General features: G+C 42.7%; 1 protein-coding gene and 1 pseudogene across 2 annotated transcripts in view; both read right to left on the bottom strand.

Moving 5' to 3' along the window:
- Positions 1-12,840: 12,840 nt before the first annotated feature.
- Positions 12,841-27,369, bottom strand: part of LOC146577257 (uncharacterized) — a 20,797-nt gene continuing 6,268 nt past the window's right edge. The window contains exons 2-4 of one of the 2 annotated variants that reach the window (XM_085269411.1): positions 17,850-17,955; positions 15,699-16,379; positions 12,841-13,977 (exon numbers count right to left, since the gene is read on the bottom strand). In XM_085269411.1, the coding sequence (XP_085125537.1) occupies positions 13,309-13,977; positions 15,699-16,379; positions 17,850-17,867 (1,368 nt within the window). In that variant the 5' untranslated portion in view covers positions 17,868-17,955 and the 3' untranslated portion in view covers positions 12,841-13,308. Of the gene's footprint in view, positions 13,978-15,698; positions 16,380-17,849; positions 17,974-27,369 lie in introns of those variants that run through there. The other variant, XM_085269412.1, reaches the window with a different exon arrangement.
- On the bottom strand, positions 23,689-26,128 carry LOC146577258 (uncharacterized; annotated as a pseudogene).

The raw sequence follows: 27,369 nt of genomic DNA, 5'->3' as shown, positions 1-27,369 counted from the left end.
AGAAGACGGCGGCTATCGCATCCTGCCCGCGCCCCAGGACGAAAAAGGAGGTGAGACGGTTCTTGGGGTTGGCGGGTTACTATCGTCGCTTTGTGCCGGGGTTTGCGCAGCTGACCAGCCCCCTGACCGATCTCACTCGAAAGGGTGCCCCGGATCTGGTCCAGTGGACGGGGCCATGCCAGGCGGCGTTTGTGCAGGTGAAAAAGGCTCTCTGTGGGGAGCCGCTGCTTCACACTCCTAACTTTTCCCTCCCTTTTGTTCTGCAGACTGACGCCTCGGACAGAGGGCTGGGAGCCGTTTTGTCCCAGCAGGTGAGGGGGGCCGACCGCCCTGTCCTGTACATCAGCCGGAAGCTAGCGGAGCGCGAGCGCCGGTACAGCACCGTGGAGAAGGAGTGCCTGGCCATCCGGTGGGCGGTCGGCTCCCTGCGCTATTACCTCCTGGGACGCTCATTCACCCTCTGTTCGGACCACGCCCCGCTGCAGTGGCTCCACCGCATGAAGGATGCCAACGCCCGGATCACACGGTGGTATCTGGCGTTGCAGCCCTTTAAGTTCAAGGTGATCCATAGGCCGGGGGCGCAGATGGCAGTGGCCGATTTCCTCTCTCGCTCGCGGGGGGGGGGAGTTGGCTCGGCCGGACGGCTCCCCGGCCTCGAACGGGCGGTGGGGGTGTGTGGCGGAGGCGTGGCCCCGGGCGCAGCTGCAGGGGAGGAGTGGAGCGGAAGGCTCAACAGGGCGGCGCTGCGAGGCCGGTAAGAACAGCTGATGTTGTTTATGGACTGATGATGGTCTCCCTCCGCTGTGTTTATAGTGAGACGAGGAGGAGCGGCCAGAGGAGAGATCAGCTGGGCTCGTGAGCTGTCAGACTGTGTGACTGAGTCAGCTGTCAAAACAACAACACTTCAATAAATGTGGAAGTTGGCTGTACCTACCTGTGTGTGCGTGTGTCTGTGCCTGGTGTATTCCACAAAAATATAAACAGTCAGAAGAATAGAACTCAACTGCCAGTTTAGTAAAACCAGAAGACGAGACACTGTGCAGTCCCCACAGTCCTTTTAGAAAGCCATCACCCATTCTTGCAGCCGCATCTGCAGCACCACCCATATCAGGAAGAACATAATAATCCCTTATTAAGTGAAAACTAGAGATCAAAGTAGTTTGAAGTAGTTTAAAAGGGTTGAAAACAGACCCCCCTGAGTAGATATAAATATAAAAAGTATGAAATAAAGATAAACAAAGGGAAAATTACAGTAGAAATTCTTTAGAGTATTTCAAATTAATAATAGCAAGGATAACAACCTGTAAAGTGATATTATCAATGAAACACAGTTGGCATGATGACCATGCCCACAATGTATAAAATGAATATAAAGCAAATAATTCACACGAAAATATTTTAATAAAATAAATAAAGTATATTAAGACTGTGTCACTGTTCAGCCAAGGACAGTGTGTGAAAAGGTAACTGTCTCCACCTTGGGAAAAGGATGATACTGCAGGTCATCTGAAGCCCTTGATGGATACAAAATAAAATATAAATAATATATTATAATAGAACTGCCTGGTCCGCCATGCAACAGAGAGAACAAATGTGACCGCAGATTGGATGAATTCAAAATTATCTGTTTGCTGAATAAGATGATCCTAACTAACAAATTGGCTCAGTAGTAGTATAGTGGTACACACTAATAAAATATTATAATATGCTATTGCTGTTATATAAGACAAAGAGGATAATATTAACAATGACATAATATTAATATGAAGAAGCACCTTAATCGGTTATGATGTGAGGTGGATAATTGTTAAGCAGTAGTCTGCATCAAGCTTAAGGTTTGCTGAAACTCAGTGTAATGACATGTGAGATGAAGACAATACAGAGAATAACTAAACTAATGAAGTGCATAGAGGCACTTGACCAGCTTGAAACTTATCATTCTAGAATGACACATTGCTGAGATATAGAGCACACCTATAATAACAACCAATAAGCAAAACCCTGTAGACAACAGCTAAAACTACAGGATTGAGAAGCTGAATTAAATATGTAGACACTGCTAAGCTGATGAGCATGTTACACATTTTCTTTTATTTTTATTTATTTGTTTCTTTTAGAGCAGAAGCTGCATGCTATTAAAAGCCAACATATGCAGACTTCTGCCTTGACATACATACAGACAGCCAGTATGTTTTCTCTGCTGTGCATCATTTTGCAAAAAAAAATTGGCAAAACAGAGGAATGATTACATCAACCGGAAAACCGGTTCAGCATGCCAACCTCTTACAACGCCTACTGGCTCTTTCATTACTACAGGCAACAACTTTGCTGACAGAGCAGCAAAACAGGCGGCACAAATGATTACATCACATTGATGGCAGTAAACACACATCAGATTGCACTGGATGTGTTGAAAAATGAACAAAAAGCAGCAAGCACAGCCGAGCAGGCAAAATGGCTAAAACACGGTGCAGTTCTGACAAACGACTTAATGATGTGTTATGGCAAGCCAGTGTTGCCAAAATCCCTCCACAAAACAGCTGAAACCTCAGCAAAACAATTTGTCAGAACGTGCATGACGTACCAAAAAGAGGCCGTTTTCCCACACCACCTTATCTTTTTCACACAATCCATATGAACTTTATTGAGCTAAATGAATGCCAAGGGTAGAAATACGCCCTAGTGGTTATAGATGTATTCTCAAAGTGGCCAGAAATCTACCCAGTGAAAAAGGCAGATACAATTTCAGTAGCAAAATGTATGTCTAAGTTGTAGGAAAATAAAGAGATGATTGTAAATAACGAAGAATGTAATGATGTCTATCAAGTGTCTTGCAGATTACAGCCCGGTGACTGGGTTCTGATCAAAGTGCTCCACAGGAAAAACTGGAGCGCACCCAGGTGAGAGGGACCACATCAGGTTCTCCTCACCACGCCCACCGCTTGCAAAATAGCGGAACGACCATCTTGGATCCATCAGAGCCAACTGCAGACGAGTAAGTGAAGCCATCTAAACTCAGCCGACACAGGCTCGCCCAATTGTTGTGATCTCGCCCGGTGGAGGGACCAGCCTTTCTGGCCGGGGGGTCTACTCACGACAGGAGGGTGTGTCCTGTTGTCATGAGGTGGTGGCTCCTAATAACTGCAGCGGCCCTGACCCTGGCCGTGCTCCTCATCTTTGCTTCCGTGAGGGACAACAAGTCACGCTATATGAAGAAAAGGCAGACACTGTATGACAAAGACGTCTGGCCTGTGGCCGTACAGCATACCTGAAGATCGCAGTTGGTGCCTGTTGGGCCTGGCAACACATCCAGGCTACGGTACTCTTTGGTCCAAGGCCAACTACAGCATCCCAGCAAAAGCAACCTGGAGGTCATCGTCACTCACGAATGTGAACTGTTCCGGACAGACCTACCTACTGACCTGGCCCCAAGTCCCAGACCCACTGCCTGATGTAATTCTACTGAACAAACTGAACGCAGCACAACTGCCAGTATGTGTGATGAACAACGGATCGCGGGCAGTGGGGGAGCTGCCTACTCACCTATGTAAATACATATACACTTTCTGCCCACCGAGGAACGAGAGGAAGTGTATGGCCTGTTCAATCAACGCAACCTGTGCCAGTAACGCGACGCTGATGAGCATCAACTGTCGTTCCAACTACAGCTACCGAATGCCACTACAAACAAAGACTCAGTACTAGACAGGATGTGCACGGACGGAACCAAGCAGTAGAGGAACCAGAGTTTTGGCTGACTGGTACTTCCTATGTGGCAATAAGGCTTATCTGTCACTCCCTGAAGGTTGGGGGGGTCTGTGCGCCCTGGTGCAATTATCAGATCACGTCTTCTTCATGCAAAGTGTTGCACATCACCCCAGCAGCCGACAGAGACGTGAAGTGGACATCGCCTCACCCAATTCTTTCGGCATCACAGTGGACACCGGAGTGCCGGGAGAGTTTCGCATCTGGGGAGGAGGAGTGAAATTCTTACAGAGCTTGATCCCCAGCATTGGAGTTGCCGAGGTGCGGGATCACGTGGAGATCAACCGATATGCTCTGCTACGACACATCAACTTAACTAAGACCCTGGGAACGGCCTTAGCAGGAGAACAGAAGGCCATCAGAACGATGGTGCTGCAGAACAGACTGACACTAGACCTGCAAACAGCATCACAAGGAGGAGTTTGCAAGCTGATTGGGGAGACATGTTGCATGTTTATCCCTGATGGATACGAAACTGGAGGAGACATTTATGAAGCTTTGCAGAATTTGACCGTTCTGCAAAAATATGTCACTGACCACACACCTGGAGCAGCTACAGCACAAGGCTGGCTGGACTGGCTGGACTGGCTGTTTGGCGGTTCATGGCTGGCTGCTGTAGCAAAGCCATTTGTCCTTCTAGGTCTCATCATGATAGCACTGCTCATATTAGTGTTGTGTGTGTTGCCATGTCTAAGAGTAATGGTTTCAAAGATGATAACAACTACAATGACTGCTTATGTTGCCGTGCCTCAAGAAGAACAGCATCACGTTGCAATTCTGTTAGAGGAGAACTTGTACTAGCTGCTAATAAATGACGTGGTGATTAAAAATGACTTGTCAAGTGATCATGCACTGATTAACACATTGGTAGTTTATGCAGGTACAATATAAGATTTTTATCCTTTTCTTTTTTGTAGTTTTAGTTTTATTGTTTTCTCTTGATTATTCCTTTTGTTATTTCATTTACTATACTTTTCTTTATTCTTTTATTATCTTTTTATTTGTTTAATTCTTTAGACCACATGATTTACATTTCTGATATTTTGAAAATTAGAGAATTGCTAAGCGTAACTAATCAGTAACCTTTTCCGACGACTGTTTTGCACATTTAAAATAAGTTAAAACAGGAGGGAATGTTACAGGAAAAATGATTCTATGTTTCTTTACCTTCTTTTAAATGTGCAAAGATGCCCTTTGTCTATGGTTAGATTAGTTTAGAATTATCCTTTTAGACTTTCTCAGCAAAGACATATTGTTTTGGGACATATTGTTTTTGATTGTTTTATCTCTCACAGCTTTCTCCCAGCTCTCTGCTGACGAGACTAGCGCCACATATGGAGTTGTTTACTTTATCTGTTTATTATTTTCTTATCCTGTTCTCACTGTCTCTCCTATAAAAAGTGCCAAGCCTCTGTTCACGACGTGAGTTGTTGTTCGCAGCTCACCCGTGCGCACGTTTGATAAAGAAAGTAACTTTGTCTGATTGTGTCTTTATTTCTCCTGGGTCTTTTGCAGAGTTTTCCCCCAACACACATGAAATAAAAACAGTGTTTGTTCCTCTGAAGCAGCTGCATTATAACCAATCTGCTCCTTTGTGGCCGTTTAAAACAGCCTTAAATAACTGTTGTTATATTTGTTGCAGCTTCTGCTCCTCTTGGACAGACGACTCTGGAAAAGACGTTTTTGAATTTCAGCTTTTAACTGGATAAATATCGGATATATAAACGTCTGCAACAAACTGATTCCAGCTTCTACCTCATGATAGGAATGTTTTTGTGGCTCAAGATGACCTGATGTCTTTCATGATGGACACATTTGACACATGTTTCACATATTATAGACCAACAAGTTCTTCATAGCATTTTAAATACAGGAGTCACTTTTGGGCCCAGCAGATAAAACAGAGCCAATATTTCCTTCTTTGTTTAAGTGACGTGTGTCACAGATGTGACCTAGTAAAGTGTAGCTGAACATTAGTAACGTTATTAACACTCTCAGCTGGTCCTTGTTCCAGACCTGAAGATCCTCTTCTTTCATTCAGCAGCAGCTTCAGGTCTCTGATGGTCCAGGGCTTGTTGTTGGGAAACAGCCCTGCTGGGATGATGGTGTCCTCACAGAAACAGTCAGTGATGCTGTTGATCTCCATCACAGAGCACGTCCCAGTCTGAAGGCTCAGTCCTGCAGGGCCTCGCTGGCTTCCTGACTCCACCCAGTCAACAACAGGAAGTGTTTGAAGTGCAGGAACAAACTGAGGCTGTGGTCAAACAGGAGTTTTTATCTCCTCGCTCTGACTCTCACTGCGGCCCCGCTGCTGTGTCAACATGTGTTTGTGCTAAACAATGATGGAAAGTGTTATAAATGACTTGTTGGCCTCTGATCTGTCACAAACAGCTGAAACGTGTCTCTCATGAGTCACATGAAGGTTTTTGACAGAAAGGACAAAAAGTAGCTGCAGTCAGTTTGTGTCATTTTTATATTTATTCATCTGGGAGAAAAATCTGAGGGACATTAAAATGTGTTTTCAACAGAGACAAGAACATGAATATAACAGAACAGGTAAATGAACATGTTTCAAGTAAACAGCTGGACTGATCAGGTCCAAACACAGAGTGATAAACTTGTCAAACAGCTGTCATATCTTTATATAGAAGCTCTTTATAAATGCTGCTCACTGCAGTCTGTTTACTAATAATGTCAAAGTGTTAGAAACACAGAAACATCAGAATGGTCTTTGTTCACAGAAACCTGTCTGGGATCCTTTGTTGTTCTTTTGATGCAGAGTTACATTATAAATATAAAGAGTTATTTCAGAGTCTCATCAGTTTTCCTGCATGTCTTTATTTAACACATCAGCAGGGCTGAAGCTCTCATGTTAAACACACACTGATCTATGGACACGTTCATGTGTTTCTAACAGAACCAGGCTGTTATCAGCCTGCACTAACATTATGTCACACACACTGAATGTAACAGTGACAGTTTACATCATCACACAATCAGCTGTGATTGTTTCACTGTCATCAAACGAGTCAACAGGAAGTAGAATCAATAGAAACCAATCATTTACTGACAGCATGTCTGATGGAAATAAGTGCAGATTATGTATGAAGTCTAACTGCACACAGTAACTGTGTTACAATAAGGACTTAACAGCGCCCTCTGCTGGAGTGTTTCAGTACTGTGTGGTGCACCCCACCCTCACTCTACACCTGAGCCACAGACCACACCCTCCACCTCAATATACACCACAGTTTTCTCTGCTGTGGAAATGAGATCAGGAGGAAATCATGATTATTATTATTTAATAAACGCTCACATTAATGTGGGCTTATTTGTTTCATATTAGAAACATTAGTTGAGTGTTTTTAGTATAAAATGGTCAAAGTCCCTCTTTTTGCTCCTCCCCTCACCTGTGGATGGGCGGTGCTGTTACCGTGGTGACAGCTTGGATGTGTTTCAGTCCTGCCTGGTTATCACTGCAGGAATCTTTCACATTTATTACAGGTAATAACTCTGATTTTTCTGTGTATTATGAACCAAATGTATCCTGATACATACAGAGATGGATGAGCAGAGGTCACATGATGAAAGAACAAACATGGAGTCTTTGATTTATTTAGATATTTATTGATGAATGCAAACAAACCCTGACACTGAACCATCGTCCAGCAGAACAAACCTGATCACATGACCTGCTGACCCAAACAGTGCAAAGCTCCATGGCAACAACAACAAACAGCCTCACATATGTTAACAGAGGCTGTTAGAAGCACAGAGTCTTTACAGTCTTTCTCCTGTTTGGACACAGATCTCTGCACATCTTCATCACAGTTACTCACAGACGTGCAGAGTGTGTGGCTATCAAAGCTAAGTTTCCACCATGTTTGTAGTCTGTACTGGGACTCATGGAGCATCTCTCTATGAGCACTCAGTGCTTTAAACAGTGAGTCCCAGTTTAACCAGCAGCCTTCACACCACACATCACACAGACATGGAAACTTCAAACCTCAGACTGAAGACACCATCAGAAATAAACAGATTGTGATGAAGATGAAGAACTGGACCAGTTTGCTGTGGTTTCTTCTGTTCCTGTCAGAAATAAGAGTCTGGCAGCACTTTGCTCTCCTTCCACATGTTTAAGGAGGAAGTGAAGAAGAGCGAGTGAGTCGTCTTCCTGAGGTGATTGACACATTATTTGACCACGAGCAATCTTTTCTGGTTTGACGCTGTCTTTGTAGCCAGAAACCAGCTCTCTCCTCGGCTTCCTCCACTACACGCTTCCCCCACGCCAGTCTCCTCCGTCACTATAAAGGGGAGAGTCATGAGCTCCATCACCCTCACCTGTGCCGTCCAACGTCCCGCCACCAGCCTCCACTGCAGCCTGCCACAATAAGTAAAAGTATATCCTTGCTGTACCCTTAATGCTAAATGTGCTAAATTAACCGCTGCCTTTGCCCCTTTGGGATTATTCTTATGTCACTGGGATGTTGACCTTTGACCTTCACATTAGAGAGATGGGCAGACATAATTAGTGTATGAATTTTAAAGTAACAGGTAATAAAGAGAGTGTAGCAAATGTAGTCAGGTTTATTACTCTGTATCACACACATGAGTGCCCGAGGGAGGCGGGGCTGACTGGGGAGACACAGGAAACAGAGAGACAGGGCTGACTCGACATGAAACGATGAAACGTGGGACACGGGAACAGAAACTAAACACAGGCTGAAATGAACACTGAGGGAGGGAGAACTAAGATTACTGAGAGCCTGATAAATAAGAAGAACAAAAACCAAGAAAAACAAGAGTCAAAGAAAACCAAAAACACAAAGCATTGGGCCAGGACCCACTGCTGTGACATTTATATGTGATAAAAACATTAAAAACTGCTCAGATGTTGAAATCTTTCTACGTATACTTTAGGTTCAGCTCTCCAGCCTGGCATTTGGTTAAGCATGATTCAAACATTTGATTTTGTTTAACTGGTTTTAATTATAGTTACTTTTTGTGAACATTTGTTGCAGCATTTAAAAATACATCATTTATTTTCAAACTTTTATTTGATTTAGAGCATCATATTTGACCAACGTAAATGTTTTAATTTCATATAAAATAACTGAAACAGTGAACTAAATATCTGAAATCTTTTCTTCCTTAAAAGTTATAATCCTACTTAAGTTATAGTGCAAACGCTTAAGCAACAAATATACTTAATGCTAATTAATTAATATTTCCCTTTGATGTTGCAACTATGCGGTCACTTCTGTCTTTAAACAAAATAATATTTTCCAGTTACAGAAATCATAAAGTCCAAACTAAAGTGCTACTGTTGCTATATGCATTTTATATAAATCATGGATGATGGTCCTGACATGAAGGAAGAGAAAGTTACAGGTTGCATCCTTTGACTTTGTCTCCGTGCCTTTGGGCGATTTTCAGAAGGACAGATGTTTCTGTTCAATTCTTAAATCAATTTTTTCAAACACAAACACTATTTTAAAGCTTCTAGAGAGTAAAATATTAATGATAATTATAATAACAATAATAAAAACAAAAGCTCTCAGATCCATCAAACCAAGCAGCAGAAAGAACAATAACTGAAGAGAAAACTTTAACCTTGTAGACTTCATTATGTTCCAGCTGCTCTACAGACGCTGTGACCTCGAACTTAAGCAGGTCGTAAAGTATGTAAGGTAAGGTAAGGTAAGGTAAGGTAAGGTAAGGTAAGGTAAGGTAAGGTAACTTTATTTATACCTAAAGGCAAGGTAAATTTGCTTTACAGAAAAATGACAGCATTTGACATCCCTTTAAAAACACACATACCTAGTAAATATATAAAACTCACTGTGACACATACTTTAATATTTCGAATCAAAAACAGTTCTTATTTAATTCAGTGACAGCAACGGGGACAAAGCTGTTTTTATAACGCTTTGTCCTGCATCTCGGAAATAGAAACCTCCGTCCTGAGGGAAGAAGCTGAAATTCACCCCTTAGAGGATGGGAACCATTTTTAAGGATTGATAAAGCCATCCTCTGTACCTGCTCAGAGTACAGGGAGGCTAAACAAGACTGTGGCTCACCTATCAGACGACTGGACCATCTCACTATCTGATTCAGAGAGTTTTTCTCTGTGACAGAGGTCTGACCGAACCATGCCACCAAACAAAAGGATAAAACAGACTCAATAAAAGAACGATAAACAAAGTTAAAAATTTTTGGTCAATGTGGAAATGAACAAGTTTCCTAAGGCAATAAAGGTGCTGGTGACCCTTTTTACAAACTGATTTGCAATTTTGATCAAAGTTCAGTTTTTCATTTATTATGGTCCCAAGATATTTATATGATTGCACTTGCTCTATTTTCTGACCTTTAATTAAAGTGACTCCATGCCCATTTTGTTGTTTCCTAAAATCAACAACCATGTCTTTTGTTTTAGATATGTTCAGCTGGAGATAAGACTCCTCCCACCACTGAACAAAGTCATCAATGACTGGGCCGTGGTTAGTTTCACCCTCTTTCAGTAAGCTGACAATAAGAGTCATCTGCATATTTAATAATGACCCTGTTTTCATGTCTGCCCTGACACATGTTTGTATAGAGAGTGAATAATAAGGGCGATAGGACGCAGCCTTGAGGAGAACCTGTGGAGGAGAACACTGGGTCAGACAGAACCCCATTTATTCTCACTCTTTGTGACCTGTCAGTTAGAAAATCTAAAATCCAGCCCACCAGGTTTTTCCTGATTTCAAACTGTTCTAAAAGTCTTTTAATTAAAATATGGGGCTGTGTTGTATTAAAAGCCGAAGAAAAATCAATGAAAAGAAGTCTTGCAAAAGTCCCTTTACTCTCTACATGTTTAAGAATCAGATTTAGTAAAGTCAAAAGTGCGTCCTCCACCCCTCTGTTGGGCCTGTATGCAAACTGCATTGGATCCAGCTGACCTTCAGTCTCTTTCATAATCACATTTCTGATGATTTTTTCAAAGACTTTCATGACAACTGAAGTGAGGCAACAGGCCTGAAGTCGTTTAGATTTAGGGACAGGAACCACGACTGCTTCTTTCCAAAGAGAGGGCACATGTTGTGTTTGCAAGGATTTGTTAAAAATAACCTGAAATATAGGCCTGAGTTCATCAGCACAAGATTTAATTAGGCGGCCACTAATATTATCAGGACCCTGGCTCTTGTTCACATTGACTGTATGAAAGGCCTTTTTAACATCGCTGAGTTCAATGATAAAGTGCTGAGTATCTCTCAGTTTCTGTTTCAGTTCCCAAATATCCTCGCTGAAATCAGAAGAACTAAAACGAGCATAAAACATGTTTAAAGCATTTGCAAAATCTCTGTCTGAATTAAAACCATCTAAAATGACCTGACTGCTGCTCTGGGGATTTTGAAACCCTGCTATGGTTTTCATACAAGTCCAGGCAGACCCCAAATTTTTTGCAGCAAATTTGCTTTCAAGAAGGTTTTTGTAGCTCTGTTTTGCTTTCAAGATCTCGATTTTCATTTCCTTGGTGGCTGTCTGAAAATCGGTAACAGCCCCTCTTTAAAGGAATGTCTCTTTTTCCTTAAACAGGTTTTGACACTTTTAGTGACCCATGGCTTATTGTTAGCGTAAATTTTAACGCGCTTACGGGGTATAATCATGTCTTTACAAAATACTGCATAGGAGCTAGTAACATCCACCAAAGCGTCGAGATCATCTCCACAAGACTGAATAAAAACTTCCCAATCTGTACACTTAAAACATTCCTGCAAGGTAAGCACAGATTCTTCTGACCATATGTCAACATCCTTAGTCTTTGTCTTCTCTCGTTTTAAGACAGTTTTATAGATGGGCAGAAGATGCACACAGTTATGGTCAGAAGATCCCAGAGGAGGAAGCGGGAGGGATTTATAAGCATTCTTCACCGATCCGTAACAGAGGTCCAACATTTTATCCCGTCTGGTAGGACAGGATACAATGTGCAGCTCAATAACTTCATAATCAGACCCTGTGGTATTTAGGCAGCAGAACAACTAAGAATAACAACTACAAATAATGTTTTTAGGTTTCTGTTGTACTGCAAGGTTCTGTACAGGAGAACCAAACCAAGAGCAAATATTACGTCTCATTTAAACCTGAGCACGAAGAGCCATCAACATTTAGCAAATTGAATCATCTTTGTTTAGATGCAAGAAGAATCATATAGAAATGAAAGAGTAGAAATAGAAATCCAGAGCAAAGATATCCTCTAATTCAGCGTAGCACATGTGCAGCTGCTGCGATTCACGTAAGCATTCGGCTCGTCGCTGTTGCAGATTTTTCTCTCGCTGTTCTGGCTCACAGCGCTGCAAACACAAAAATAAATATCCCCAAAGCTGTGAAAGGGAGCTAATTAGTAAGAGTATTGTTACTCTCCGCAGGAGTAGTCCAGCAGTAGAAATCAGTCCAATAACAAGGTGTGTAACATCTAGCAGGGTGACAGAAAAACCCAGGGTAACTTCTAAGGACCTCAACGTCTCTCTCACATTGTGTTTTTTAAACATGCTTCCATTTGTCACTTCAGTCTTTACTCTGAAATACAGGAAGAGAAATCATGGCTGAAACAATTTCTCATGAAACCAGGGGTGTGGTCCAACAGTCAGTTTGGTGAGGAAGGTTCCTAACTGAGAGAAGTGACCCAGAAGTATCTGTGTAGCAGCCACAATGAATCCAGATCATGAGCTTTATTAACTGATCAAAGTCTCTTCTTTCATCTTCTGTATCATTCAGTTTGCATTGGTAATGCCCATTATTGTAATGCTTTTTTAAGACGAGCAAAACTTTATTTCACTTTGGGTTAGCTGGGATAAGTGATGGATGGAGGGAATTTTACTTCAGCCACAGAAATCCTAAACAGGAAGGAGGAGCAGAGTTACAGTGGATCACTATCCAGCAGGGAAACAAGGTTTATTTCAATTTCTTGGCCATGAGTGAGATTTACTGAGTGGGCAAATTAGGGAGACGACACCATCAGATCCCGAGCCCTCCATGTGTTAATCAAGAGACGGCTACTGTGCTACATCCATAAATAATGAATAAATTAGGAGCTAAAGCTGAAAGGACAGTTTATTTGTACCATCTTCACATAAACACATTCAAGAACATCACAGATGAAGAAACATTAAAAACTTCCACACTACATAAAGCAAGAAAAATAGTTTTTCTTTCAGGTGGTTTCAGAAAAACAGAAACATCAAACATCTCCAAGACTCTCTTTGAAAGAACTAAAAACCTTTGTTCTCATGGTCCAATCATGAGTGAACTCCCCGATGAAGCCTTGTGTGCTAAAACATGTCAGAGTTTTAAAGGTTAAACATTAGTTTCCAAAACGTTTTGCTGGAGAACAATGAACTATTTGACTGAGTTTCAATCATTTACAGACGAGCAAAACCAGGACAGAGAAAAAAGGACAAAACTGACTCAGTAAAACAACAGAAAAGAAGATCCCATGTAGATCTGTATTATGTAGAAGTTCATCCCAGCAACCAGTTCAGTTCAACACAAGTTTAAATGATTCTATCTGAACTCTGTGGAGCCTGATCTCAAGCTTTTTGAGTCTGACCAGAGGAAAGCAGAGGATCTTTCTGTGTCTTCAGATTCACTGTGATCCAGTGATGGGAGTGATTTCAGCCCTGAGTGATCGCGCTGATGTTTGCACAGAGCAGACAATGAGGTGAATGTTTGGGCACATTGGTAACAGTGAAACAGTTTATTAGTAACGTGGGATCGTTTGTGTGCAGAGTATGAACTGAGATTCCTGAAGCTCTTGTCACACTGGTCACAGCTGTAGTTTCCTTCCATGTGTCCACGTTCATGAATGTTACGATTACTTGACTGTGAGAAGCTTCTCTCACAGTGTCTGCACTTGTGTGGTTTCTCTCCTGTGTGGACTCCTTTGTGTGTTTTAAGCTGACTTGCAGTGGTGAAGGATGACCCACACTGATCACAGAGGTGCTTTTTAACCCCACTGTGAATCAGTTCATGTTGTTTTAAGTGATCCGATGTGGTGAAGCTTCTCCCACATTCTTTGCAGTATTTCAGTTTGTCTCCAGTGTGTCTACGTTGATGTAGTTTTAGGGTCTTTTGCCGACTGAAAGTTTTTCCACAGAGGTCACAATGAAAGTCTTTCCCACCACCACAGTGATGACAGGGTTGAGAACTGGATCCATCTGTGTCGCTCTGCTTCTAAACAAAGACACAAAGACAGTGTAAGTCAGTCCTTCAACATTTGTATCCTGAACGTCGCCTGAAATAAAGAGCATCTCTGCAGACGTCCAACTACATTTGACTGTTTCAGTTAACACTAGAGATGGCACGATACCACTTTTTTATGTCCGATACCGATATCATAAATTTGGATATCTGCCGATACCGATATGAATCCGATATAGTGTTTTTTAATCAACAAAACTGTTTTTTAAAATATCTTGCTGCATTTTGCAAGTCTGCAAGTTCATACTCAAGTTTAAAACAACAACTACACTAAAGCTATTCTGTTATACCTGTATACAAAAAAAAAATATTTCATAGTTCAGCAATACTGATCAATCTAATAAACTTAGACCTACACCATCCTCCCTATTCTGGTATTTTAAAGAGTACTTAGCGTAAATATTAAGCAACCTAACTAATAGGGTTCCAACTCCCAGCAACAACAAAAATAAATAAATAAAAAATAGGGAACCACCCCTCACGCGCCACCTCATGATGCTTAATCGACGTAATCAACCTTAATTTGATGCAGTGTAAAAAAAAAAAATGCACAGAAATCAATTATTTTTCAAGAAATATTAAATAGATTCAACATCTTTCTTCAACAAAATTGCAGACTGCACAGATGGTACCTTCCCAAAGGAAAAAGTACTATAGCTTACTAGGGTATATATATTAGACTTAATAGTTACTATATACAGTAATTGACTTCTATTCATTTTACATCAAATTAAAACTTTGGGTGTCAGATAATTATTTATTAAAAGCTAGACATTTTAAATGAGAATAAGAAAGAAAAGTATGTCTTTGTGCCCCCTTTTCCCAGTTAATGCCCTATCGGCCCCCCTGGCTAAACTTTGCTAGATCCGCCCCTGCACAGTTACCAGCGTCAGCTACATAGAAAAAGATCCTGGTGTAGAAAGTAATATTAAATAAATTGTAACAACAGCTTATCAAGCTTAAACGTGCTGCTGTTGTTCAGCCGCTGGTTTCCTCTTTCTGGTGCAAAGTGGACCAAAAATAAACAAGAGAGACAGACTCGCGACAGAAAAGCCGATCAGCTGATCATTTAAGCAGTTTCACGATTGAAGTAGCAGCCGGAGAGCGAGAGGCAGTCGCTCGTTAAGCTTAACGTGGGAATGCTTTACAAACATTCAGAGATGGACTTACACACTTGCTTTACTTCTCTCGGGGATAACTTTGTCAGAGATGAAATGCCAGGTTGCTAGCGAAGCTCCAAATGCTATCCAGACCACCGACAGGTCCCCCGCATGCCACAGCCGCTCTATCACGTGATGCATACTGCTACGACGTGCTAACGTTCTGAGGCGAGTTACGGCGTGTGGCAAGTTTTGCTAGGTGCTTTCGTGATATTTAATGGATCGGATTACATTTTTTATTTTTCTCCGATATCCGATCCAGTAATTTAGGTCAGTATCGGACCGATACCGATACGTAATATCGGATCGGTCCATCTCTAGTTAACACACTCAGTTTACTGGGCTGCAATAACTACAATACTACCACCATAATACTACAGTAATACTAAAATCATAACTGAAAGGAAAATCTGAATAATCACTCAGAGCTGCTTTTCCATGCAGTAGAATTGCTAACATGCTAACACAGTTTAATGAGCAGAGTTGTTCCAAACAGTCAGGCTAAAATGACAAGATAACAATATAAATACATACCTCACAGTAGCTGCACTTGTAGAGTCTCTTTCTGGTGTGGATCTGTTGGTGTTCTCTCAGGTCATGTGGAGCTTTAAAAGTCTTCTCACACAGGTCACATTGATAAGGTCTCTCCTCAGTGTGGGTAAATATGTGTCGTTGTAACTGTGCGTCTGTTGTAAACTCTTTGCCACACTGTTCACAGCAGTACAGATCATGTCTGGTGTGAATGCGTAGGTGTATATTTCGGCTCCCTCTCCAGCTGAAAGTTTTTCCACAGATGTCACAGCTGTATGGCTTAATTCCAGAGTGGGTAACTAGATGACTCTGTAAGTGGCTACTGCGAGTAAAAGCTCTGCCACACTGATCACAGCTGTACGCTTTAACTCCACTGTGGATGAGTTGGTGTTTTTTAAGGGAACCCTTCAAGGAAAAAGACTTTCCACACAAGTCACAGCTGAACGGTCTCTCTCCAGTGTGGATGACCTGATGCTGTTTTAGTGAAGCCCTCACAGTAAAACCCTTCCCACACAAGTCACAGCTGAACGGTCTCTCTCCAGTGTGGATGACCTGATGCTGTTTTAGTGAAGCCCTCACAGTAAAACCCTTCCCACACTCGTCACAGGTGTGTTTTTTCTCTCCCTTTCTTCTGTGAGGTTTGTCGGCCTCCTGAGAGCGCTGACTTCTGGCTCCATGTTGGTCCTGCAGTGACAGAGATACAAACAGAGGCAGTGAGTGAAATGCAGTCGTGGAACAAACTCAACCTTCAAACTCCATTAACACTAGTTTTAAACCTGAAGGTGGAGCGTGGCACCAAACACCTTAAAGGTCTCTTATCCCCACCTGCTGGTAGTTCTAACACATTACATCCAACCTGCTGTTAAAGATAATTCATGACTGTTCAAACACTAAAATCATGCCCATCCCTCCTGATTGTACACACACACACACACACACACACACACACACACACACACACACAATTTTATAATTTAGATTATTTTGTTGTTTCCTATTACATATTTCTATAATTTGTATAGATTTATACAGAATTATTCAGTGATAATAAATCCTATGTTTGTTTATTCTAAAGGAACCCCGTTAGCTTCCACAACAGATGTTGCTCGTCTTCCGTCAAATACTCACATAAAATATTACACAATAAAGTGGATTCAAGATATCCACATAATTTCACTCTTACATCCACAGTGAGGTTTCACAATTGTTCAAATATAAGCAATCAATAATAATAATAATAATAATAATAATAATATCATCAATAACATTGAGGCACATTACACAAATTTCAAAAACAAATCATGTCTTACAATATTTACAAAAACTAAAAGCTCTGTAAATCGGCTTTTAAGTGTTCATTGAAGTTTTGAATAATTCTCTAATTTTTTAAGGCAACTTATTCCACTTAAAAGTTGCTCTAAATTTAACAGTTTTACAAAACGTTACTTTTAACTCGAGCATTTACTAAATTGCAGCTTGTTGAAAACTGTGTAATATGATGATGTATTTCATCTGGATACTGCAGCTGAGCAGAATAAATGTGGTGTGTTTAACAGAATTGCTTTATTTAGAACTACAAGTAAGCCATAGAATATTTTAGCCTGTACAGGAAGCCAAGAAAGGTTATTATGCATTTGATCAATATTAGTATAGTATGAACATCTTCACACTAATCTGGACGCCTTATTCTGGACTAACTGAAGTCTGTTAAGATCTGTCTTATTAGCTGCTGACCAAATGATTGAACAATACTCCAGATGAGACATTACTAGTGCATTAATGACATCTTTCATAATGAAGAAGTGATACACAAAGAGCATTTCATAGCCATAGCTATGCCTTGTCGGCAGAGTTATGTGACATTAGTGATGTTTGTACTTTCAGCGTTAACTTGGTTTTAAAGCCTTTAAAATATACGCCGTTCAATAGTCGACCTTAATCTGACAGAGAATGTGATGATTTTGTGGATAATTAAAGTCAGTCATATATCCACAAACACAACAAGCTGAAAGTCAGTGATGCTGCTCGGTTTGCAGTCCTGAACATCACGGCACAAGCAGGATCCACTGCACTGTTAATCTGAGCTGTGTTCAAATGTTCAAATGTATATGGTGATAAATATCTTTGGTCATATGGTCCTGCTCTGTCTGTCACCTTCTGTGTTGAGCTCATTGTTTCCTCTGTAGTGGCTGAGCTGAGTCCAAGTAGCTGAAAATGTTCCTCTGCTGCTCCGTCAGACTCTCCTCCTCCTGCTGATCAGCTGGGACACAAAACAGATCTTTGTTAGGCTCCACACTGCACTGAAGAGTCAAAGTGTCTCATATGTTCATCTGACAAGTAAAAGAACACATTGTTGTTTCCCGAGGTGGGCAACTTGTTGGAAACAAACACAAAAGGTTTGAGCACTGATACCTGCCATTGCTGGCATTGAAAGATGCAACACCAGCAATGTGGATTGTCAAGACTCAAACCAATCATCAAGCAAAGACAACAGGGATCATTTGTTTCTGTTTATTTAGCATTCACAGCATTTGTAGTTGCCTTCTGTGCAGGGGAAGTCCACGCACACTGTGTGGTACCGCCATCCGCAGAAGGTGCATTCAACCTCTGTAAGAGAAACGAGGTTGTCTGAGACTGAAATGATATTCACTAAAGAAGTGGTGATTTGTAAAACTTCACATTTTGTTCCAGGACGTACTCTGCATGAAAACAAGCGCTCACTCTTCCTGCTCAACAAATGACAAGGGCGGAGCCTTATACCACGTGATACAGAAGCTGTGCCGTGTGATGCTAAAATTAGCAGGGAAACAACAACGGAGAGCACGTCAGGGATGACGAGAAAGTGACAGGAGAAAATCCGTCCCGGTCAACCACCCAAACATCAATAACGGGAACCTTATACAGCGCTTCCCTATACACGTCGAACTCCCGCAGGCACAAAGACATTACGGAGGCTATCACTTATCACCTGACCAAAGATATGGCTCCATCAACACTGTGCAAAACGAGGGATTTAGGAAAACGATCAACACCTTAGACAAACGCTACACAGTGCCGTCCCGCAACTATTTTTCTATTGTTGCACTACCTGCTCTGTACACGCAGCGTCGAGCAACGGTGGAGACGGAATTTCAAGCAGGACAACATTTTGCTGCAACAACAAAACGTGAGACATTTGTTGTTTTATGTTTATTTATTGTTATGACAGAATCATGATCTCAATTCTAAGCAAAAAATCGTGGTTCTCATTTTATGCAAACTCGTGCAGCCCTAACATTAACACAAAACTATTGTTTCACCAGAGAAACACACATGAAGAGAGAGAGAGAGAGACAATAACAGCTACCAAACAGTCGTCATAATTCGTCACACAATGAGAAAAGGACAAATCAACAAGTAACAATGACTAATTAATATTAAAATCTGTAACATAATGTATTGTTTGGAGTTTAGTCTGATTGGTTCAGGATGACCTGCCATTATCCAATCACACGTCTGCTTACCTGCATCTTTTCTCTTTTTTCTAACCTGAGCACCTGATGGCTTTGAACTTTTGTTGTCCATCTTCCATTGGTTTGAATTTTGCGCTGCAGTACAAACACAAATCCCCCAACCCGAGGATCAGCACAATTAACCTAACAGACCTACACCTTAGTTCACAGATTCACTTTGTCTAAGGTTGATTTCTGGGATTTCACACAACCCAGGATTCAGATCGTGAATCCATGATGGGCTTGGATTTACATCATTATAAATGAAATGTGCTCTACTTGGAAGCAGCCGGCCCCGCCCCTTTTGACGGGTTGTGTGAGACTTTAAATCATCAAACTGTAAATTATAAATTTAAATTGTTATTGATCCTTTACCCCGAGTCCTAAAGTGTAGATTTATTTTCTTACTCTTCTTATATTTATTGTTTGTTTACTTGCACCGCTGTAACTGCAGCCTCGTCGTCTCGTCTCTCTATATGCTGGACTGTCTGTAGCGGAGATGACAATAAAGTTTACTTTGACTTCAGCAGCGCGCAGGCGCACCGAGGGCTCTCGCGCTCACTTTATAGAATTTAGAAAAAACATCGGTGCAGATTATAAGTCTGTATCATAATATCTGTTTGTTGTTTTGTTTTTATTTTGTTTTGCGAGTTGGTTATTAGATGCCGCTCCAGCCAGCCAGAGACTCCCCGCCGCCCCGCCCTCTCCTCCCTGTGCCGCCAGCAGCAGGCGCACCTCGCAAACGGAGGGCGCCCTTACTCCCAGCAAATGGCTGATAGAAAACCGATCGGTGCCTACGAATTTCCCAATATGCGTTGGCATGACGTCGGGGAACCATGGGTACGACCGATTATTTTATTTTTTTCTTGCCAATGCCCGTGATGCCCCCCCACCACGATGCATTCTATTGGTTTGCATACTTACACACACCCAGCTGTGGTTTCCTGTTTTGCTGGACTCTGGAGAGCCCCGCCTTTAACGCTCTTCTCTCACAAAGAGCAACAGAAAACTTGGAAAAACTCCAGATTGACTGAACTCAGTTCAAAGTTACCTTGACACCTTTAGATGTGAGAGGTAGTGATGGTGTGTCAGAAAGATCAACACGCTGCTTCAGAAGCACCGTGTCGAGGCTTGATTCGTTTGGCCAGAGTCACGTGATCAGTGACGTCTGAAGCTTCGTTTAGAACGTACCTTTTTTTAAATCGAACTTTATTGAAACACAATGAGTATACAACATACAAACAGATGAAGTTTACAAAAGAACAGAACATGAACATACAGAACCAGGAGTAAAAAAAATTATGATATGAATAGGCGAAAAAAATCAACATATTGTAACGTGCAGTGGAGATGAAGCCAGCCGCGGAGGTGTGCAGGTGGATAGCGAATGAGCAACAGCTTCTGACTTTCCAAAAAGTACTCATTTATTTACAATATCAAAAATAAAAGTGCTACCTCTACCACACATTATGTCCGGTAAATCAAGTCAATGTCCGGTAAATCAAAGGGGAATGGCTCAGAGTCAATGTCAGTGTCTGCAGGGGGGCCAGGGTGGGCCTGAGAGTCAGAGTTCAGACCCTCTGCTGTCTCTCTCTCAGCAGGCAATGAAACAGAATGTTCTTTGGAAGTGAGAGAGTCCCGGGTATGGAACGGTTGCATGTTCACAACATGATAAACACCTGCATCCACACCGGAGTCCACCCAAGTGAGCCTGTAATTAACATCACTGAGTCTCTGAGATACGCACAATGGTCCCTGAAACAGTGGTGCAAGTTTAGCAGTAAAGTTAGACTGAGCGTCTGACCTCACAAGGTCACCAACACGAAACGTGGCATGTCGATGTCTCAAGTCATAGTAATGTTTTTGTCTGTCATGGCTATAGTCCAAAGCTGCTTTGGCGTGGTCGTGAGCTTCCTGCAGGGAGGCTCTCAGAGTCTCAGGGTAAGGCACACCCGGTTCATCAACACCTGCTGTAGAAGGCTGAGTGATAAGGTCAAGCGGGGTGTCTAACTCACGACCATAAAGCATCATGGCAGGAGTCATACCTGTACTGTCATGGGGGGCGGTGCGCAGAGCAAAGCAAATCTGAGGGAGAAACTTGTCCCATGATGTGTGCTTATCACCTACATAAGCGCGGATTGCAGTTTTCAGAGTCCGGTTGACGCGTTCAGTAGCATTTGTCTGAGGGTGATATGACGTAGTGAGTCTGTGCACCGAGCCTAAGGCAGAAACAACATGTTCAAAAAGCTCACTCACAAAAGGAGACCCTCTGTCAGAAACGAGGTAAGTGGGTGTACCATGCCTAGCAAAAATGTCAGTGACGAATTTACCAGCTGCTACCTGAGATGTAGCTTCTTTGACAGCACTGGCTTCAACCCATTTAGTCAAATAGTCAACAAACACGATCAAATAAGCATTACCAGTGGGGGTGCGGGGAAGTGGCCCAACAAAATCCACACCCACATACTGCCAGGGTTTCTGGGGGACAATGGGAACCATAAGACCGGCTGCTTTTTTCTGACTTGGCTTGGTGAGTTGGCACACTGAGCATGAAATCACATAGCGTTTCACATCAGCTGCCATTTTAGGCCAGAAAAACCTAAAACGCAGTCTAGCCAATGTCTTAGAAACACCCAAGTGACCTGCTGTGGGGTGGTCATGGTAATAGTCCAGCAAGGTGCCTCTCATGGAAGTAGGGGCAAACAGTTTCAGCTCTTTCAAAGGGTGCAAAGCACATGTGGACTTGGGTTCTCTGTGATACAAAAGAGAGTCATACACAACATACTGTAACAAGGTGGCGTTGTCCGAGCTGTTCAGAGAGTCTGCTTCAATGTCTCTGAGGAGTGGACCTGTGACATGATCGTCTAACTGCAGCTGTCTGAATTGTGAACGGTCAGCCAGAATGACGGGGGGCAGAGTACGAATGTCCAGGCTGCCCATAACAGCATGATCTGGTAAAAGATCAGTCGGCCTGTCACAGGTCAGAGGCAAAGGGTTGCGTGACAGTGCGTCGGGAACTTTGTTCTGTGCACCAGGTTTGTGCACTATTGTGAAATCAAAGTCCTGCAAACGAAGTGACCAGCGGGCGAGTCAGCCCGTTGGGTTTTGACGAGACATGAGCCACCTGAGACTGTTGTGGTCAGTGAAGATAGTAACATGAACACCTTCAACATATGGGCGGAAGTGTTCCAGAGCCCATATCACAGCGAGGCACTCCTTCTCTGAAGTGCAGTAGGGGAGTTCAGCTTTGTGAAGGGAGCGACTAGCAAAAGCCACAACGTACTCACGACCCATGTCATCCTTTTGCATCAACACTGCCCCAAGACCAATGTCACATGCATCGGCGTGAATGGAAAAGGGACGGTTGAAGTCTGGAAATGACAGGATCGGGGCTGATGTGACATGATCCTTCAAAGTGTCCATGGCCCTTCGACAGCTGTCGTCCCAGTGGAAAGCATTGTCCTTTCTGGTGATGGCGTGAAGAGGTTCGGCATGGCGGGCATAATTCTGAATGAAGCGTCGATAATAGCCAGTCAAGCCAAGGAACTGACGGACGTGTTTCACTGAGGTTGGGGTATCAAACTCCTTAACCGCCTTTACTTTGTCCGGATCGGGCTTAACACCTGATGATGTGATGCGGTACCCGAGAAAGGTGAATTCATCGAGGCAGAATTGGCACTTTTTGAGCTTCAATGACAAGCCAGCAGCCTGGAGTCTGCCCAGCACCTCCTCAAGATCCACTAAGTGCTGTTCAAAGGTAGGTGAGGCGATAACAATGTCATCCAGGTAGACTGCGCACGTTTTGTAAATGAGGCCAGCAAGCACAGAGTTCATGAGTCTCTGAAAAGTTGCAAGTGCGTTGCAGAGCCCAAAGGGCAGCACCCGAAACTGGAAGAGACCACAGTGAGAGATGAAGGCAGTTTTAGGCTTCGAGTCCTCTGCTACAGCAACCTGCCAATAGCCTCGCGCTAAGTCCAATGTTGAGACAAACTTTCCTCTTGCCAGAAACTCCAAAGACTCATCTACACGAGGCAGGGGATAAGAGTCTTTTTGGGTAACTTGGTTGAGCCCTCGAAAGTCCACACAAAACCTTGGTTCCGTGGCCGCTCTATTTACAATGACTACAGGAGCTGCCCAAGGGCTTGTGGAAGGTTCAATGATGTTGTCCTTCAACATTTGTTGCACTTGTTCTTCAATCACACGTGTCTTAGCAGGTGACGTGCGATAGGGTGGGAGTTTGACAGGTGTTGCATTGCCAGTCTCTATGGCGTGCTCAGTGAGAGCCGTTCGACCAAGTTGACCATCAAACAAGGAGCTAAACTTGCTGAGCAGATTTAGTAAAGCATCCTTGTTGTTCTCTGAGAGACTTGCTTCAGACAGTTTGGCTGTTAAGTCTGAGCGAACCAAGTCCAAAGACATCAGTGTTCCAGGTGAATGTGAGTAATCATTTTAAAGGTCCTCTTCATTGTCTGCGAGTGGGCAGGGGATGTCCTCAATGTAGACTGTTCTAGTGGGAATGTGAATAGAAACAGAAGCTCTTGCCATAAAATCCATTCCCAGAATGAAAGGAGAGGACAAATCTGGTATTATGGCAAAACGCTGGTAAAAGTTCTTGTTCATGAATATTGAGCCAAATAACACCAACAGGGATACAGGGAGCATTATTGGCGAGGTTAACTGCAGGACCATTCCACTCACTTGTGTTTCTAGGGTAAGAGTCATTTACTTGAATGAGATCTGCTCGTACAGCCGAGAGGGAAGCACCCGTGTCGAGGGTAGCATCCACAGATGAAGCATTGAAGTTCACTTTCGTTCTTAGTGGGGTATTCCAGTGGACTTGTGAAAAATTGTCTTCCAAGTGTCCAAGACTGTGTCCACCCTGTAGTGAATCGGGCGTGTGAGGCTCCGTTAGTAACTGGGGGAAGGTTGGCCTCTGTGAAATGTCCTGTCCTCCCCCCCCCCTGTAGTTTCCCGACTGCCTGTATTGTGGCTGGGATGTGGTGCTGCTTAATTCCACCTTTTCATGGCCAGGGTCAGAGGGGCCAGGTGCTGGCAATGGCTGGACTGGGCCATGCCTAGCGGTGTTCGAGGCTCGTTGTGGCAAATGAGGTTGGGTGTTACAGTTTGGGCAGGTGCGTGTAGTGAACCCTGGCTGAGAGCATTTGAAGCAGTAAGGTTCAGGCTTATAGTTGTCTTTGCTACATAAAGCAGGCTGTGGTCTTTGTGGTCCAAGCACTGAGTGAAGCTCATGAGCGCGTAGCAGCAGGTCCATTACAGAAGTGACATTAGCGCCATACAGGGCAACTCTGTATTTTTCGAGAGCATGTTTACTAATTAGGTCAATTCTGTCTTTTTCAGGTGGGGGGCTCTTCAGTTTGTCAAACTCACTCAACATGTGGGCGACAAAGGTTGGGAGCGGCTTGTCCTGAGCCTGAACACGATCCAAAATTCCTCTCAGGATGCGTTCTTGGTTGTCGGAGGGCAGAAAAACTGTCTTAAACAGTTGACAGAATTGAGCCCATGATGTGATGTGGGAGCTCAGTGCCTTGAACCATTTCCCGGGCTCTTTTGCAAGAAAGTGTGGCAGTTCGTTTGGCAATTGCCCATCAGTTAGGTTCAATGAGGCTTTGTATGTGCCAACTGCATTTAACCAGTCCTCAGGTTGCACTTTTCCGTCCCCAGCATACACAGGAGGCTCCAGCTTTGCGTGATGTAAAGCTGCCGCAATCACTCTGGAAGTGCTGCTGAGTTCAAGTGAGTGAGATGGGAGGAAAGGATTTGTAGGTTGAAATGGGTTGCTGGGCAGGAACGGATTGGTACTGTTGGTGGGTTCAGTTTTGTCCATCACATGAACATGAGGTGTCGATGTGGCCATTGGGAAAACAGGAGACTGTGGGACTGCAGGAGGGGGAGAGTTCCCCGTTGTGAGTTGGTCCCACTGCCTTAGTAAACTGCTGTATGTTCAGTGAGTCACGTGAACAATCACTAAGCTTATTCACCTCAGTTCTTAACTCCACCACTTGTTGGCTAAGGCTAGGAGTCACATTTTCAACTATCTGGCACATAGGTAACGAGGTAAGTTCCATGTCTGAGTCAGAGTCGTCTGGGCAGTGTGCCATTGCGATTTCAAAAAAATTAAGCCGCTCCAGGGCACAGCGCAGTTATTGATATAGCAGTAAAAGAGTCAGTTAGGTCAGACTAGAAAGACAAAACAGCAAAAATGCGTTAAAGATTAAATTTAGAAAAACCACATAAAATTTCGCCCAACAACTGAAATTAGACTGGAGTGATCAGAACCATGTTATTACAATAGCATGTCTGCAACACTAGAGCTCAATGCAAGATTAGTTTTAAGTCGTTTTGTTATACTGAGCCAAAGACCAGCACCAACGGTTGTAGTCGGCCAAGCTATCACTTACATGTGCTACAGTCAGTCTCAGCAGAGGGAAAGGGGAATGAAAAGCCAGCAGAAATGTTCATGTCCAGGCTCTCCACAGAAAAATTAATCCTTAGAAGACGAAACCAACAACAAATAACAAATCCACGGAGTCCATTCGCGTCGCGGAGTCAGCTTCTCTCTTTTTCTTTCTCCCAAGCGGAGCAGCGGCACACCACGGTATCCAGAAATTAGTCGGGTCCCACCTGAGCTGAGGCTGCGGCCATGGCTGGAGAAAACGTCCGAGCGTCCGCAAAACTGGGGGGATTTCCGAGACAGTTCACGTGCTAGAAGAGAAGAATCCTCGGCGGGATGCAAAAATCGTCTGAAGTCCAAGGGGAAAAAGTTCGGGCGCCAGTTGTAACGTGCAGTGGAGATGAAGCCAGGGGTGTGCAGGTGGGTAGCGAATGAGCAACAGCTTCTGACTTTCCAAAAAGTACTCATTTATTTACAATATCAAAAATAAAAGTGCTACCTCTACCACACATTACTAAAGAGCACACTAGTCCGCGTACACACGGGAGCATCCATTACAGGAGGAGTGCGAAGAAGAACAAAAAGGGGGTGACACCAGTCGTGAGACAGGAGGCGCCGCCATGTGGTGATACACTGCATTACAATAGCAACTGTTACAATATAAATATTGTCCTGAGAGGCTTTTTGTTGGTTGAGTCTGAAATTGATTGTATGTACAATTCATATCCTTATAAAACGGCAGAAATATGGTGTTTTATTAATAAACTTACATTTATGGATATAAAATAGCTAAAAGTATTAACATGCCTCAGAGAAATCACTAATAACACTAAGGGCTGGACGGATTTGATTTGCATTTTTCAAGAAGAGTGTGGTGTCATCAGCTAGCTGGCTGATGATGAGCTCCTTATCAGCTGTGCTGATTCCTTGTATAACAGGTCAAATCTCGGGGTGGAGTCTTAATCATTTTAATTGAGCTATTGCCATTCGTGTACAAGGTTTTGATAGCTTTACAGAAAAATGCCAAATTTTTCCAAAGAGTGGAAAATAAATTGATGTTCAATTGTATCAAAAGCCTTTTAAAAATCCAGGAAGAGAATGAAGCTATAGTCAGATACCAAATCAGAGTAATCAAGTAGATCTAAAACCAGTCTCATGTTCTTAGAAAGGTGTCTGTTTCTCATAAAGCCTGATTGTGTCTCATCGATAATTGTGTCCAAGAACTCTTTCATTCTGTTAGCGAGTACTAAAGCCTTAATCTCATAGTCATCATTGAGCAGACAGATGGGTCTCCAATTATCAATAAGAAGTAAGTCTTTGTTTGGCTTTGGAATAAGTGTTATGAGACCCTGAGTAAGAGTAGGAGGGAGGATGTTATTCTCTACACTTCCTATGAAAAGCTGCAGTAAGAACGGAGCCAGGAGATTAGAAAATGATTCATAAAACTCTGCAGTTAAACCATCTGTGCCGGGAGATTTGTTGGCCTTAAGTGCAGAAATAGGATTACAAACGTCCTCCACAGTCAGAGGGCTGTCACAGTGACTTCTATCTTCCACAACAATAGTTTTTAGGTTTTTAATATTATTGAGAAACAGCGTTGAGACATATATATATATATATTAGGGGTGCAACGATACACAAAATTACGGTTCGGTTCGATACTTTGGTGTCACGGTTCGATATTTTTTCGATACAAAAAAAAATGTTCATGTCTTTTTAATTTGTCATTTATTAAAATTATAAATATATATTTTAACACAAAAGTACAGTT

This window comes from Mchenga conophoros, linkage group LG3 (genome assembly GCF_057382185.1).
Source record: "Mchenga conophoros isolate Kocher_MC1m ecotype Shallow Benthic linkage group LG3, M_conophoros_male_GT1.1, whole genome shotgun sequence".
Taxonomy (NCBI): Eukaryota; Metazoa; Chordata; class Actinopteri; order Cichliformes; family Cichlidae; genus Mchenga; species Mchenga conophoros.
This window is presented reverse-complemented; position numbering and strand designations above follow the sequence as displayed.